This window comes from Asterias amurensis, chromosome 15 (assembly GCF_032118995.1).
Source record: "Asterias amurensis chromosome 15, ASM3211899v1".
Classification (NCBI taxonomy): domain Eukaryota; kingdom Metazoa; phylum Echinodermata; class Asteroidea; order Forcipulatida; family Asteriidae; genus Asterias; species Asterias amurensis.
The window spans coordinates 15,007,993-15,024,976 of record NC_092662.1 but is presented as its reverse complement, the minus strand read 5'-3'; the positions used below and the strand labels follow the sequence as shown (position 1 = coordinate 15,024,976).

Sequence of the window (16,984 nt, the reverse complement as noted above, 5' to 3'; positions counted from 1 at the left end):
ATGTTAAATTTGCATTGGGGATAGAGAGTACTATATGGGTTTTACCCATAGAGTTATATATAAGAACTAGAGGGCGTACTGGTGATGCTTCTTGCACAAATGCGACGGGACCGCAAGGAGACACGTGCGCGCCACTCTGTACACGCGTTGAATATGAAGTACACGTACAGTTTGTGTTTATTGAACGCTACGCGATGCTGTTTTGTCAACTTACAAAATGGTCGCACAAACACACGCTGTGCGATGCCTGTTTTGTCAACTTAGAAAATGGCCGCCTGCACGCATGCTGGGTCGCGTATATAGTCGCGTAACTCAACACATGGGACCAACTGCTTTACGTCCCATCCGAAGGTTCTAATATTCTTTCTCTCTCCATGATTGTCATCCAGGGAGAACGCAAGTCGGTGTGTGTTCGTTGAATGGTAAGATCTACGCTGTAGGTGGATCCAATAACTGGAACTGCCATAACACAGTGGAGGTTTACGATCCAAAGAATGACGTGTGGAATTTCACTGCTCCGATGAACTGCTGCAGACGAGGGGCTGCTGTGTGCAGCTACAATGGTAAGTACAGATTTCTGAAGTTGACCCACAGCTTAAAGACAGTGGACACTATTGGTAATTGTCAAAGACTAGTCTTCACAGTTGGTGTATCTCAACATATGCATAAAATAACAAACCTGTGAAAATTTCAGCTCAATCGGTCGTCAAAGTTGCGAGATAATAATAAAAGAAAAAAACCCTTGTGTCACGAAGTTGTGTGCTTTCTGATTCTTGATTTCGAGACCTCAAATTCTAAACTTGAGGTCTCAAAATCAAATTCGTGGAAAATTACTTCTTTCTCGAAAAACTATGTCACTTCAGAGAGAGCCGTTTCTCACAATGTTTTATACCACCAACCTCTCCCCATTACTCGTCACCAAGAAAGGTTTTATGCTAATAATTATTTTGAGTAATAACCAATAGTGTACACTGCCTTTAAGTTTGCTTTTCTGGGATTCTTACTCTCCAAAACCAGAATAAAGAAGTCTATTTAGATAAAGGCATCTGAAACACTTCAACAAATTGTTGTCACAGAGGTCAATTGTCACCTCTACAGACTCTGTAAATAACCCACAAACTCCCTTTCTCTGAACTCTAGGTAAGATTTTCGCCATGGGTGGAAGCGACGGCCAGTCTTCACTAAACACGGTCGAATGCTTCGACCCAGACACCGAGGAATGGACCAACGTACCGTGCATGTCCGTGGCTCGTGTGAACGCCGGAGCCACAGTCATCGAGGGTCGTCTGTACGTCGTTGGAGGTTTCAACGGCAAGCTGTTCTTAAACACAATGGAATGTTTCAGCGCCGACGCAACCCAGTGGAACACGTTTGCGGTGCACATGCTGAGAGATCGCAATCAAGATTCGCCGACGTTTGGGAAAGAGGTGACAACGGAAAATGAAGTGAATGCAGAGAACGGAACTTCGGACAAAGTCTTTTCGGAGTAGTTCCACATATCGTATTTCAACAAAGCTAAGTTGTTGTAATTTTCAGTTTCCATGGCACATTCGTTTCCTCAAAATAACACTTAAGAGATGAAAGCGTTTTGTAGATATTATGCTCGCAGGTTTTTATTTGTGGGCAAAGCGTTTACTCCCTTATGGTGCTTCTACGGTGTTAACAGCACATAACAGCACATTCAAAATAAATGTTTGGTAAGCACTAAATATTTAATTGTAAAAAAAATCTGTGTTTTCTTTCCTTGCACGTATGAATATTAAAAGTCAATGTAATAACGGAGGATTTTTTATGAAGCATTGTGTACTAGTTGTCTCCCGACCTTGCTACCATGGAATCCACGTGTGTATCGCGATGGTATATCGTAATTTGTCAGAGACGTTCTTATGCGAAAAAAAGCTTTAGCGTCGTTGTGTGACTAAGTTTTGCAATTTGATAAACATGATTACCAAAGTATCGGCCCCACAAAAAATTACCATATGTGGGTTTTCTGAAGAGTGAAGAAATGTTACTAATGGCGTATTGATTTTGATTACTATTGCCTTGTGAGACTTGCCTGGACATCGAAAGGCAATGTGCACTATCGGAAGCTGTAATATTTTGGGCACTCAGTACTCCAAATTTGTGCGTGTGTTTAGAGTCATTGTGTAAATCACTGATGTAGTTTAAACTTTAATTTTATTTGCATGTATAAGTGCACTTGAAAAGCTTTCAAAAACATACCAAGGACATATTTTGCCAGTGAATTTTGTGTTTCTATTTAATGAAAAATGTTTAGGAATGTTCAATGGTAATTAGCGTTTCCCGTTGGATATTAAAATTGAAGAAAATAAAAAGGTATATTTTTCAAAAAGTTGGTTAATTATCATGTTACTAAAAAAATAATGATTCGAAATAATGTTAAAGTACCTTGAAGAAATTTAAACATTGGTTAATGAACTGTTACCATAAAAAGCTATTGATGAAAAAAAAAAATCTGAATGAAATTTAGTTTTTGGTATAAGAGAAAGTTGCACTTTCCAAAAAAAGCAGCGAACCTGCATTCAAATTGTTGGCATTTTGAAGCAACAGTCTAAACAATATTTTTGGCAATTTTTTACAAGTATCGGCATTGTTAACAGCCTATAAACTGTTGGTTACCCAACATAAAAAATAACATAAAAACCAGTTGTCTTTGAAAGTAATTATAAATTTGTTTTAGCTATCCTTAACTCAATAAATAAACCTCCTTCATTTTCCCACTGTGGGCTTGGAGGCATTGCTATGTTTTCCATATTTTTTTTGTAAATTTATTTATTTGTTATTCTATGTTATTAAACAAACTTAAAGTGGTTGTGTCTTCATGATTAAAGCAGGCCTGTGGCTGTACATGAATTAAAAAGCTCTTGCCCATTTACTCAACACATGCTTTAGACTGGTCCCCTGTCTTTACCCTCAAGGATACCATTCCTCAAAGATAAAGACACAGGCCCTTTGTTCACGAGCTTCAAAGTGTCACAAGCCTCAAAGTGTGTCGTCAGATGTTCAGGCTTGGCAAGCCCATGCAGTACTGGGCCCAATTTCATAGAGCTGCTAAGCACAAAAATTTGCTTAGCATGAAATTTCTTCCTTGATACAACCAGGATTACTAACAAACATGCCATGTGATTTTCAGGATATAAGCAAACAACAGCTGAATATCAGTAACAAGCAATATACAACAAATAGAAATGTGGTTGGTATGCTGTTTTTATCAAGAAAGAAATTTCATGCTAAGCAAATTTTTGTGCGTAGCAGCTCTATGAAATTGGTCCCTGATGTTAGGGCAAGGCGTGCCCATGCAGTACTGGTTGAGAGTTCATAATTCCATAAACAGCTACACAGCTTTGATCATGATGATAGTGCTTTGTTAATACATGCCAGAGTGTCTATGTTTTTGGGGACACTGTATATACACATGTACAGTGAGTGGAAAAGAAAAATTGTTTTGTGTGCTTCCTTAGATGGGGCGGGTCAAGAAAAGGCTTGGGTGGCGGCCAGGGCGAGGCAAGTGAAAGTTTGGGTGTTGGCTGGGGCAGGGTAAGAGAAGGCTTGGGTGGCGGGGCAAAGAAAAAATCTATTTAGACGTGAGGCCATGTAAATAAATTGTGTCGTGAGTGTCTTTTTTTTCCATGGACCCGACCAACTTCAATTATTTTCACAAATTGGTCTAGGATTGAAAAAAGAAATTTAAAATATCCTTCCAGACTTATTATTTGTTATTATTATTATTTGTGTTATTATTTTTAAGTATTGTTGCCAATACTGGCCCTAAACATTGCTCTAACTTTAAGAATTGTTGTTGAAAGTGAACTATTTCAACTAAAAATAAGACAACATACAATCACCTTGTCCAGAAAAAGAATTTAAATTGAAAACAGAAATTTATGATTGCTGTTGATTTATTTTTGTCATATTATTTGTAAGGAATCCCCATTAAGGAAGGGAAAAACCTTCAAACAGTGAAACATTTCACATGGTTGACTGAAAATATTTAAAAAAAAGTTAAAATTGTAAATATTTATATATTTTGAATGACTTTATGAAGAAAAAAATTACATGTACAGCTACAGAGAAACTTTAAAAAAATTACTTTTTTTCCAGACAAATCTCCTTTTCTGTAAGTCTCTTTCTGGTGAAATTTTGTGGTAGATTTCCATTTGTCATATTTGCTGGTGGAAACTGTTACTAACTGTAAACTGATGTCGTAAAAACCCCAAGTCACTTGTATTTAGAAAGAAGTCATGTTCCCCCAAATTGACAGTTTTCCCAATAGATTTATTTTGCTAAAAACAAATTTTGTGAACTATTATTAGTGAACGTTGTATCAAGTTTAATTGACTTGTATTGAAACAAAAGATAAACCCTTTTCAGGCCTGATACTTGGTTCTTGGAAAAAAAGTAGGAGCATTTTATCGAGTAGACAGGCCGACCATGGAGCTATACAAAAGATGGCTTACCTAATCTTGTAGGCTTTAATCATAGAGTTGTATATAAGATCTAGAGGGCGCACTGGTGATGCTTCTTGCACAAGCACGACGGGACCGCAAGGAGACACGTGCGTCTTTCTGTTTGCACGTTGAATAGGAAGTACACGTTGGAGTTTGTGTTTATTGAACGCTATGCGATGCTGTTTCGTCAACTTACAAAATGGCCGCACAAACACACGCTGTGCGATGCTGTTTTGTCAACTTAGAAAATGGCCGCATGCCAGGCGCACATATAGGTCAGTGCGCCCTCTAGTTCTTATATATAACTCTATGGCTTTAATAAACTTTTCAGGCTTTTTAATCACAATTTTCTGAACTTTTCCAAAGGCCAACAAGTCAGAAATGAAATAAAAATAGAAGATGTTAATTTTTGCACCAGAGATAAAGAACATTGTTTGCTTTTTACCCTTACACTGATTTGCTTTGAGCTCGGTACTTTCCCAAGTTCTGTGGAAAAAAACTTTTTCAGGCAAAGCACTGGACGAAAGTAGGAAAAATATCATGCCTGTTTATTGCGAGGATGTTCTGGAATGTTAAATTTGGGTTGTTTGCGTGCACATAATGGTGTACAGCTTTGCAGTGTGTTAATGTATAACGGAATAAAAAGAGTTCAGTATACATTTTACGCGTTGTCTTTTGTTTCAAAACAAGACAATTGTTTTACAGAATCTAGAAAGATGTGAATATCATATTGTAAAGAAGTAAACAAAATATTAATGAAAAGCACAATCATTTCCGCCTGGACCTATATATATCAAAAGAGGACAATAGGGTCCATGGTTCGAGAAAGGTCAACAGTTGGAAAACTTGGAACAAAACCAATGGGAGCTGTTGCAAAAGAGGGTCAAAATAGGGGGTCCACAGTTGCAGGCGTTGACAAGCTTTTGTGTGTGTGCTGTTTGGGTTATACTATAGCATACTGGCTAGAGTTGAGGGTGCGCTACTGATTGCAGAATGAAACCTGTAGACTGCAGAAGGCCGATACAGTACTAGTAGTGTCTGCAGAATGAAAAGCTATAGATCATAGAATGAATCCTGTTGACTGCAGATGACTGATATACATGTAGTACTAGTAATGTCTGCAGAATGAAAAGCTATAGAGCGCAGAATGAAACCTGTAAAGGCAGAAGGCCGATATAGTTCTAGTAGTGTCTGCAGAATGAAAAGCTATAGATCATAGAATGAAGCCTGTTGACTGCAGATGACTGATACACATGTAGTACTAGTAACGTCTGCAGAATGAAAAGCTATAGAGCGCAGAATGAAACCTGTAAACGGCAGAAGGCCGATATAGTTCTAGTAGTGTCTGCAGAATGAAAATCTATAGATCATAGAATGAACCCTAGACTGCAGATGACTGATATACATGTAGTACTAGTAATGTCTGCAGAATGAAAAGCTAAACATGTATTTGCTTGTATCAATGTTGGGCCAACTCTATAGACCGTATTGAATATGACGTCACCATTCAAATACCTGCCCACAACATGGCGACTATGAGCGTGTGCAAGTACGTGTGCGTGCGTGTGCCGTGAAAATCAAACCAGGAACGCTGAATGCTTCATTGATGTATGCGGCCTGCCCTACAATACTGCCTGCCTTACAATATGGCCACTTTCATAACAACACAGGTTTTTTTCTTCTTTTCGATACGGTCTATAGTACGATGGCCATGCAAACCCTCAAAGTCGGAATGTTTAATTGCTGTTTATCATCCTCTAAAACTTATCCAATTTTATCACATTATTATGCAGTCTGTTTTCCCCGCATATCAATCTCCATTTTTAATGTTTTATACATTAGCAACCAGTATAAGTTCTAATTTTTGTTATTAAAAAGTAAAAATAACCAAAAAGATTGTATTATCGGTCTTGTTACATGTAGATCTCAATTATAGCTGGATGGTAACTGTACTACTAGCTGTGTAATATCAGTATTATTTATGTGAAACAATTAATGGGCCAGTCTGTTACGAATAATTGTTGCTTATTATAGGCCCCTTACAATGGCCGCCATCTTTGATGAACTGTGCAAGCGTGTAAGGCTATCATTGGCTGAGAGTCATGCACAGCGCGTACATGCGTGCACTTTTCCATTGTTTTACATCAAAGATGGTGGTCAATGACGTGATAGGTAATCCATCTATTGGCTCTGGCTATGATGCTGGCATAACTCCATTAGCCATTGTAAGGCAAAAGGCAATCAGCCAATGGCTTTAGAGTGGCTTATGATGACAGAGCCAGAGGGGCTTATGAAGACAAAGCCAGACCTGAAGTGAGAATAGACCCCTTGCAGTAAGCCGGGTTCATACTTTCTGCGAATGCGAATGCGAAGCGAGTTTGACGTAAATTTGATGACATAACCCTCCTTTCGCAGCGATATTCGCAAGTGAGTTGAGCAAAGTTGAACTGCTGCGAATTATTCGTTGTGAATTTGTGACGTCAACATTCGCTTCGCATTCGCAGGAAGTAGGCTTTATGACGTCACAAAAAGAGCTGTTTGTTTAGAGAGTTGAGACATAAAGGGGCCTGTTTTCTCTGGTCGCGTGGTTACTGGATGCCATTTTGGACCCAAATGCAGCACAACTCAAAGTGCAGTCTAGACTGACTGGCCCCCTGAGTGGCCACACATAGAGGTTCTTTTTGGACCAAAAATGGCTTCTAATTGGAGACTTTGGAACGCTAGGTGGCAGCAGGTAAATTTCCATTGTTTACGTAGTTCTGAGCATGCGCACATTCCCGAGAACAATGAATTTTACCTGGTAAGTCTGCTGCCACCAAGAGTCCCAAAAGTCTCCCATTACAAGCTGCTGCAACTCTCTCAAAATGTGGCACTGGTTACATCCTGAGTCATATATTGGGAGAGTTACGACAGCTTGCGATTAAAAGCCATTTTGTTCCCCAAGAAACGCATGGGCGAACACGGTGTGCCAGACTAGTTTGCCCATTGGGTTGTGCTGCATTTGGAGACAACATGGCGTCCAGCAACCACGTGACCTAAGTAAACTGGTCGCAACTCTCTCAATACACAGCTCTGGTTACATGCCAAAAACAGCGCCCTCACTGAGGTCAATGGAGAAATATCATTGGCTGAGAGTTGTGCGCGATGCGTACACCTGTGTGCATGGTGCGTACACCTGTGTGCATTTTCATTGTTTGGCGTCAGCGATTCTGGCCATTGCAATGGGTTTATAGTACATACTCTGAAAGATAAAGGAGTTAAGATGGAAGATGCAAGATAGTCTGATGTTGATGCTAATTAATTATTTATGTATGATTGGTTTTAAAGTCTGGGCTGAATAAGGAAAACCTGCTGAAATAGAGACTTGTTTTTTTTGCAGTCATTCTCAATCAAATGTTTTCGATTTGTCGTCATTCCTTGCCCAAAACTGGGCAAACAAATAGTAACCCAAACTGTTTATCTTAAAGATTTAGTTTGTACCGTTCGACAGTAAAAACAAACGTGTGTTTACTTGTTTTGTTTCTTAAAAAAATTCAGGGGTCGATTTGACAAAGAACTTCGGACTTGTCCTAGGAGATATTAAAAACTTAAGGCTAGTTTTAAGTAAGGACGCGTAAACTTGTCCTAACTTGAGATAAGACCAGTCTTAACTCTTTGTGAAATCCACCGCAGGAATTACAGATATGTTTACATGAATTCTTTTTGCAGTTGCAGTGTATTGTAAAATGTATAATTTCAAATTGCAGTGGTTTTGACATTTGAAGTACTGTTGTGCTTAGTCTTGATTCAAGTCATTTTTCATTCGCATTTTTGGCCATTAAAGAAAATGCCTTTGTATAATAGCTTTGAACTAAGACTATTCTGCTTAGTCTTGGTTTTGATCTTTTGACATCAGCGCTTATATAAAACTGCACTTGTTTGTCATATTTCCAACAAAAATAGCCTAGTATCAGCCTTGGGTCAAGACAAGTGTTTTGTCAAATTGTCAAAGAAAAAAAAAATATATAAAAAATGTTTTTTAAGCGTAGTTTATTTGCCGTGCTAAATAAATTCATCCTTCTTCTGTTGTTACCGAACTTATAGGATGTTAAATTGTATTTCAAAGATTTTTCTTGAAAATTGTTGCCGTTCCTAGCATTTTTTGCGCTTACAATTTTTGCTTACGGTAAGCAGACCAAGAAATTAGGCCTTGCTATCAGCAATGGTATACATGAGTCCATGTCATTTTTATTTGCTTTAGTGAACGTTGCTTGTAATGAGCTATTTCCCGAACTTTGTTATATTTAAATGTGTTTGTATATTGTTTTGGAGGGCATTTTTTCGTGAACTTTTTTGTTATATTTTGGAAGTGTTTTGAAATGCAGCTGATGAAGGGTAGGGCAGATGAAGGGTAGGGCAGATGAAGGTGGGCAAAGGGTTGTGTTAACTTTAGATTTACTGAAAAGAAATGAAAATAAACGATTCAAAAAACAACTTTGGAATCTGTGCGTCTTTATTTCTCTCTCACATGGAAGTGCGTGAACAAAGAGATTTTAAACGAATATAACTTTTAATAAAGTAAGTTACTTGCAAAATGAAAAGCTTTTTTTTTATAAATGCTTTAAAAGATATCCACTTGGAAAATTAAGTTTCTAAACCATTTGGAAAAACTGAAATGATATAACAATTTTGACAAGATATACCTATAAGTAACTTCAATCCCATTTTCCTTAAAAGCAAAGTTGTATATTTTTAAATAATTTGGGATTTGCAAGAAGGAAAAATTTACTACAGCAAGATTTGAACCAAAGACCTGGCACTCTACCAACTGATTGATCTCCCCTTTGTGTCAATACCTTCAGTCGGGGGGGGGAGCCAGTCACTCGGAAGTCGTACAATAGGTAGCCAGGTGTCGGTACCCAGGTTTATGATACAACCAGGGAACATGAGCTAACCCAAACAAAGACATTCATAAAATAGGTACACCACCAACATAGAGCTTCACAGCTTAGTTGGTAGATAACCGGCACGTTAAACCGGCGGTCATTAGATCAAATCTCGCTCCAGTCAATTTTTCTTTGTTCAAACCCCAAACCTTAAATACAGGGTGTGTTCGATTAGCTTCCCTGTGTCGACCCTGCGGTGCTCACTCGGGTTAGCCCCTGACAAGAGCTAATCGGACGATCACTCACCCTCTTGTGGTGACGTCATGCACCTGAGCGGGACCAGCCCCCAAGTGACCCAATTCACAAGCAGGGCACTTGGGGCCGACCCGAGTGAGCCCCTGGAATGACGTAAAAGCTGTTCGAGCGTACCGGGGGCAGACCAGGGTCGACCCAGGGAAGCTGATTGAACGCACCCACAGTCATAACACACCTCACATCAGGCTAAGCACACCATAAGGTTTAGTACAGAGCTTTCATAAATGTGTGCTAAAACATAAACTAGTTGTTGTTTTTGTGTCTCTCTACATAATGAGGCGTTCTTGAAGAAACTCTTCCACAGTATCCGTGTTCCATTTCTCGATGCTAAGCGTCTCTTGTACCTGTCCTTGGTTGTTCAGGAACTTCAGGGCTGGGTCGGCCCCACGCTTGTACTGTGAGAAAATGAAAAATTTTAAAGACAAGTTATCACACCGACATTTTCTGGTTGCAAATCAATTTTGATACTTATGGTTTGAGGTATTTTATAGTGAGGCATCAATGCTGGTCTGATACTTCTCAGAGGCAACAAAGGCGATTGCCTTCATGCCCCCTCGTCATTGCCTTGGTGCACTTGAAATATTCCAGTAGAAATTTACAATTTCCTCATAGGGTGCCTTACTTTACCAAGGAGAAAATGCTTCTCTGCCCTTGCCCTTTCAAAAAAGAAGCACACAGGCCTGTCAATGTATATTTGGTTTGCGGTAAAACCATGTTTGTATTGATCTACTTGCTAGGTTGATTTTGTTCATTTGAGAACTTGTCTTGCTTTTATGTATTATAATTTTGTTATTAACAACATCAGTTTGAAGATTTTGTTTACCTTGATTTCAAGATTTGGAAACTGCTTTGGGCGCTCACTCTTGATGAATGCTGAAAAGGAAAACCCAAAAGACAAGTTCAGTGGTAAATGAACGCACACAAGTGGTAGTAACTCAGGGTTGTAGCTGAGTGGTTAAGTGGATCGAACTCCAGTTCTGGTTGCTAAGTCATCAGGTCGTGGGTTCGAATCCCGGTCATGACACTAGTCTCCTTGAGCAAGATCTTTACTTTGTTTGCATCTCTTTGACAAGGGGTATAAATGGGTACCTGTGAGAGCAGAGATGGTTCTTGGACTCCGGTTTGAACTCCGCCAAAGCACAAAGTTGATTGCGTTTTCAGCCCCTACATGATTGCATTTGTCATCCCTGGGTTACATCTCTGGGGTTTTTCTCCCACAACTAAAACTGAAACTTCTTTGTCTTCTCTCCATTTGGTTCTTGGCTAGTACAAAGATTAAGTTTGTTACTCGGAGAGTGCTTGGCTTCACAATCAGCATTGATAAATGAAATAAAATGGAAACCGACGAGTGGAAGCGATAACTTACCTTGGATCTGTGGAAACCGTCCCAATTTTCAGCTACACACCTCTAGCAATGCCTTGGGGTAAAGCTGTGGGTAACGTACAAACACTTGAAATTATAAAGAAATTTATAATGAAATTTATGCTAAACAATGGCGAGAAATATTTGCAGAAGTCACAGAAGGGACCAATTTCACAGAGCTGCTCAAGCAGAACATATTGCATAACAATTGCACAAAAAGTAGCTAAGCACAACAAAACTGTGCTTACCAGTCAATTTGTGACTGGTGTGGTATCCTGCTAATTTCTGCTCAGTAGAAAATTGTTAAGCATCACTTTCTGCTTTTCAAAAGCAGCTCTATGAAATTGGGCCCTTCCGTCGATTTCACCAAACTGTTCCTAACTTAGGATTAATTTTAGGACTTAGTTCTGTATCCATAGACGTAAGGATGCATTGAACCCATCCTAAAAATAGGACTAGTTTTACTCTTCCTATCTGAGATGGATTAATCCTAGCGTTTTTCATGAAATCGGCTGCTGGTCTATCACCGCGGCTAGAAGAAACCACATTTACTAACCTTTTGTACTACTTCATCATTATCTTGTTGACAGCACGCTTGACAATCCCCCATTAACACGTCCAGGCCATGGCTTGGAAGATCACTGCACGAGCTACATAGAAGACTTGATGATAAACCTCTTGCGGAACAGTCTTGTCTGACGGGTAGGGTCTCAAACTGGCCTGTTGACCGGACCACCTGCAACATGAAGGATAAAATATAGACTGATAAAAAAATGTTGAGACTTAACTGCAAGCTATATCACTAAAGAATTTTAAGAACAAAGCTGGTTCCAGGATGAATCGGAACATACACAGAGGAGGACAGAATGATACATGCGTCAATTCAGAATTTCAGGTTTAAAAATCGTTATTGAAATAGATTTTCTGGCTTAAGTAATTGACACCACACGCAGCTACTGTCGGCACAGTCAGTCTGTCATTTTGAGAGTCAAAATGCAAGTACAGATATAGAGGGTTCGAATCCCACCAAGTGGGCTGTTGATTTTGTTCACAAACTCAGGAAAGTGCTGCGTGAAAGAGTGAAACTATAAATAATAACTGCATATGCCTACACCAAATTTTAAACTACCCATTCAATAAGGAATATGTAAGCGTCAGACTAGATCATCAGAAGTCTTTTCCCATGTTTATGCCCAAACTTGTGTGTTCTTCTTGAATCTTTAAATTTCGAGATATCCGACTCTGTACAGTTACAGCGCCCTCTTTGAGGCTTAATCATTTATGGAAATATTGTGGTTCAGAGGAAATTTCTTCATCCACGTCACGTTAACTTTCACTGAGATTTTCTCCATCAAAAACAAGACTGATATTCCAGACCGTACTGACAGTCCCTAAAGGGAATCTGGTCGATTGTTCCCGCGTTAGTAACACCCACAAATAACCCAAAATGAAGTAAAACACATACCTGAATCAGACACAAAAATAATGCGAATACCCCTAGAGGGTCTGCCATCTTGTAAATATTGAGGGCGCCCTTTCAGATGACCGTGATTTTTTTTAGAAAAGGAAAAGGAAAGGTCAATCTGAAACCCTGCTCATCGTTGGCTCATACAGAGACTGTTATGAAAACAACAGCTACCAGACTATTGCTAGTCTTTTTCCAGCCAATCTTTATTCAGCTTTTCTTAAGGTTGTCATAGGTGGAGGTTATTTGTCTCAAATTACCACAATATAGAGCAAATATCCATTCCTGACCGAGTTTCATACTACCGTGGCTTATTTTTATGATTTTGTTTTAAATAGCTTGTCCTTGAGGTCAGAAGGAAGCAATGTTGCAGAGCAAGCGATATGCTTAGTACTTTGAATGGTTAAAGAAAACGCCTTGTGCCAAGTCTATAGAAATCTCCTGCATGTTAAATTTCACGGACAACTTCGCCACACAGCAAATTTCACTTGTCAACAACGGTCGTTGATGTAAGAACAACTAAATTCACTGGTTATTCGTCTGAAAATTGAAGTTATATCTGTCATTGTACCAACAGAGGAAGAAACCAGCTGTTAAACGAACACTGGCGTAACAGAGATAACAGCTTGGGCAATGCCGTCCTTGGTATGGTGAAATTGTGGCAGTAACTTTTCCCCCGGACCGGACACACGGTGGCATTTTCGTTGGCAGATTTCCTGGCCCGGGAAAGTGACCGGATACAGGCAGAAGGAATAGCACACTGGAGCTAGCTCACGTGTGGCACGTCGGCTCTGTTGAATTGTTTTTCTTCTTGTTAGAAACACCGGAGAGTTCATTTCAAAGTAACCTTTGGTGAGTTGTCATTTTCATTGACACATTTTTATAAAATTGTGTATTTATTTTATCATATTTTTTTGGTGAATTTTGGTCTCTATTGCATTTGTCATGTGTAGGTTTTTCAGTCATTGCATTGGCCATTGGACATTGTCAGTTGGCCAAATGCAACTTGCGTTTTTCAAGTGTTTTGGTTAACTTTCCGTATGGCGCCACCACTTTTTCACAAATTTTTACAAAAAATTATATTTCATTTTTTTTAATTAGATACTATACTACATTATTTCATATCCAATGTCAATGAAAAAGTGATAGCACAATATAAATATGCCATACGATACGGAAACTTTTCCAGTGTTTTTGCCAAAAAAGGGTTTTACTTGAATCTTGATTAAAACAAGGTGCAAACTTTAGCAAACATTAGAGTTTAGACCCAGTGACTGGGGCGCTAGATTCCTTTTTCGAAATTTGATTGGACATTTTGACATTATCGGTCATCTAGCAATGCTAGTGTAGTAGCTGTAGTAGCATGTGTCTAGATGACCGATAAAGACAATTTCGAAAAAGGAATCTAGCGCCCCAGTCACTGGGTCTAAGCAAACATGAATATGGTATTGTTATTGGCAGTGGAAATGTTGTCTGCACCGGGTAATTTTAAGCAGCCCCCCCCCCTAAGTGTTTTTAAGCCGGAACAGCACTGAACATGTGCTTAGGGTGACTTTGTTTGGACAAAAATGTTTTCTTGTGATAATGTTGTCTGTTTCCGCACCACATTGTCAATTGCGACTTCCTTATCGCCACATGGGAATCGGACCATTTTGTGAATTGGCAAATAACATTTTTTTCTTCCTTTTGAGTGCAGCTTTCAAATGACTTGTTGATACACTTTCTTAAAAGGATGATAGGCCTAAACAATATAGAACCGGCTTTGCATTCGTGGCGACCATGGCCGAGGTCAAACAATGGAAACATGCCTGCGCTTATGCGCCGCGCACAACTCTCGCCCAATGATAGGTCTTCATTGACCTCACATAGGGTGCTATTTTGGTATTATACGGTCATTTGTTAAAATGATCACATTTTAGTTTGTTTCTATTAAAAGATTTAAGGCCCAGCACGTTTTTTTTTTTGTTTTTTTTTGGGGGGGGGGGTACAAGTGGCATCGTGTCCAAGAAATTATTCATGCTCAGACCTGGATTTTTTATCTTCCAGAGGGAAAGGCCATTCTGTTGTGCAACTGGCACTTCTATTGCAAAACATTCAAGTTTATGTGAAGCTTTTGAAATTGAAGTGGTCAAGTCAAGACCAACTAAGACTCGAGAGTGATGACTAAACGCCATACATTCCCTTTACAAAATATGTACTCAAGTACTTGAACTGCCATTCAAAATATATTCCTCTCATTTTTTTAATATTTTATCTTTTACATCTTGTTTACTTTTTCTAAATGTCATTCCATTTAATTAATTTTGTATTAAATGATTCAATTTAAAAAATAAAATTAAATCCAGTGACTGGTTCAGGTGGCACACTAGACTAGCAGTAGTGAAATCCTGCATGTAGTCCCCTCACATTTTACTCCCAGCCAGCAACCCCCACCCCCCCCCCCATACTCCACCCCCCCACATCCCCCATCCCGCCTCTGCAAAGGATTATTTGGATCTTTCTAACAGAAGTGCACTTTGTGTCAAATTAATGTGATCTTTCTGCTTCAGTGCTGAAATTCAAGGCCAAAATATATTTGTAATATACATTTACAGGTAGCTGAGGATATCACTTTGCACACTTTGCTACCCATTTTTAATGTAAACTGTGCATAGCATTACTATGCCATTCATCAGCTACCGTTGCTAAGTGATGTATCTTTTTTCACTATCTGACAATGACTTGTGAGGCTTTTACCAAACAAAAGCATTTGAATGACATTGAATCATCAGTCAATGGAAGGGTTGACTGGACTGTACACTGTCAGAACGCATTTACTATGTGATCACAAACACAAACCAGCCTGCAATATGATACTTGTGATATTTTCAGCTTCATACCATGTTTTAAAAGGATCTATCAAAAGATGTAAACTATTATCAATGTACATGGAATACATAGTGTTAGCCAGAGGGGTGGCTGTGTGTCTTTTGGACACCCTGTTCTTTATTTGGACACCATGTACAATGTGTCTGTCATTTACATACTATGTACTGTATACTACTGTCAATTTGGACACCCAGTTTTTAAATTTCCAGCAAATTTGACCAGTCCCACCCTTCCCCCAAATCCTGGCTAAAACCTTGATTCAATATAATATGCAACAAAAGTTCTTCACCTTCTTTTTATAGGCATAAAAGACTCCTGATATAAAGACTGATCGTAATATCAATTTTGAAAGGACTTCTTATAAAAAGACTGATGAATAATGCTCAAAAGACCCGAATTGACCAATTCATCATAACTGGACCATGGCAGGGGGTAGAAATAGACACCTGACATAATGGGCCTATTTTTAGCCCATTGGCCCTGTATTAAAAACATGGGGCCCATAAGCCATCCCCTTGGTCCCATGGACCCAGCATGAACATTATTACCTTGGTTACAAGGCCATAAACCATCTCAGCTCCCTGAGGAGTACGCAGCCGGGACTGCTACATGTAAGTAATGAAGCGCACCTTGGGGAAGCTTAAAATCAATCAAAAAAACAATCTCTGCCCTCAAATGTACCCATTTAACCCTGGGTGAAGAGAAAGTATGATTAGTCTATAGTGTCTTGGTCAAGGACACAAGTTTTATGACTTGGATTCGAACCCACACCCCAAAGACTTCTAAAGCTGCATAGTCCCAAGTTCATAGAGCTGCTTTTAAAGCACAGAATTATGCTTAAACAACTTTCTGCTAAGCAAAAATAAGCATTTAGTACAAGTTACAGATGGTACACGTACTTTGGCTGGTAGCCTTGTATTCTGGTAAGCATAGTTTTGTGTGCTCAGCTACTTTTTGTGCCTTAGAAGCAGCTCTAGGAAATAAAGCCCAGGACTTGATTCAAGTGCACTAAACAGCTCGACCACAACGCTCTGTACTTCAATTTGCAGTAAGTTGTATCCCTAGACAAGTTCTCTTTCTATTTTATTTCTACAGATCGTCATGGTTCATATATTGTACCTTCTCTGTTGACCACAACCAATAACAAACAAACAGACCTTGAAGTCCACCTTATATACAAGCACCAGCCTGAAGACATTTTCTTCCTCACTACATACTCTCTTCACTAACGGAGGAGAGGACCTCCTAGCAAGTTCATGCAGTGACTGTCTTTGACTTCGCCAAATGGCAAAATTCTCTATGATTCCACACCGAGCCATGTTACAAAATAGACTCTCAGTGGTGTTGGTGGTCGTCGTGGTAGTGGCTGTACTATTTCTAGAGAGACAGATCCACCAGTTAAACTACTCGTTACGTAGAATTGGTAAGTTTACATTTCCTTATTCTCTTCCTTTCTAGTGTACAGCCTTATTGATTGAAGAAATTCGCACTGCCAGACACACTGGGGCGAACCCCTCCTCTTTACGATATGTGTGTACTGGTTTGTTTTATGTGCTTTTTGATAGTTTTATAACAACACACAGGGCCTACCATCTTTACGCCCCATCTGAAGGACGAAGCAATAGTTAGGTGTCTTGCT

General features: G+C 39.2%; 3 protein-coding genes across 4 annotated transcripts in view; 2 read left to right on the top strand and 1 right to left on the bottom strand.

The window, feature by feature from the left end:
- The window catches only part of LOC139947983 (influenza virus NS1A-binding protein-like), a 46,318-nt gene extending 37,902 nt beyond the window's left edge, over nt 1-8,416 (top strand). For both annotated transcript variants that reach the window (XM_071945923.1, XM_071945922.1), the window contains 2 exons: nt 390-563; nt 1,141-8,416. In XM_071945923.1, the coding sequence (XP_071802024.1) occupies nt 390-563; nt 1,141-1,490 (524 nt within the window). In that variant the 3' untranslated portion in view covers nt 1,491-8,416. The remainder of the gene's footprint in view (nt 1-389; nt 564-1,140) is intronic.
- A 527-nt stretch (nt 8,417-8,943) lies between these two features.
- On the bottom strand, nt 8,944-12,606 carry LOC139947984 (selenoprotein F-like). The gene is made up of 5 exons (XM_071945924.1): nt 12,478-12,606; nt 11,569-11,748; nt 11,016-11,079; nt 10,473-10,522; nt 8,944-10,044 (listed from the first exon to the last, which is right to left on the bottom strand). The coding sequence occupies exons 1-5, from the start codon at nt 12,523-12,525 to the stop codon at nt 9,916-9,918; spliced, it is 471 nt and encodes a 156-aa protein (XP_071802025.1). The 5' UTR covers nt 12,526-12,606; the 3' UTR covers nt 8,944-9,915.
- Nucleotides 12,607-12,960: 354 nt separating this feature from the next.
- LOC139948084 (heparan sulfate 2-O-sulfotransferase 1-like) overlaps nt 12,961-16,984 on the top strand; it is an 86,463-nt gene continuing 82,439 nt past the window's right edge. Inside the window, exons 1-2 of the mRNA XM_071946114.1 lie at nt 12,961-13,329; nt 16,441-16,768. Coding sequence (XP_071802215.1) covers nt 16,630-16,768 — 139 coding nt within the window. The 5' untranslated portion in view covers nt 12,961-13,329; nt 16,441-16,629. The remainder of the gene's footprint in view (nt 13,330-16,440; nt 16,769-16,984) is intronic.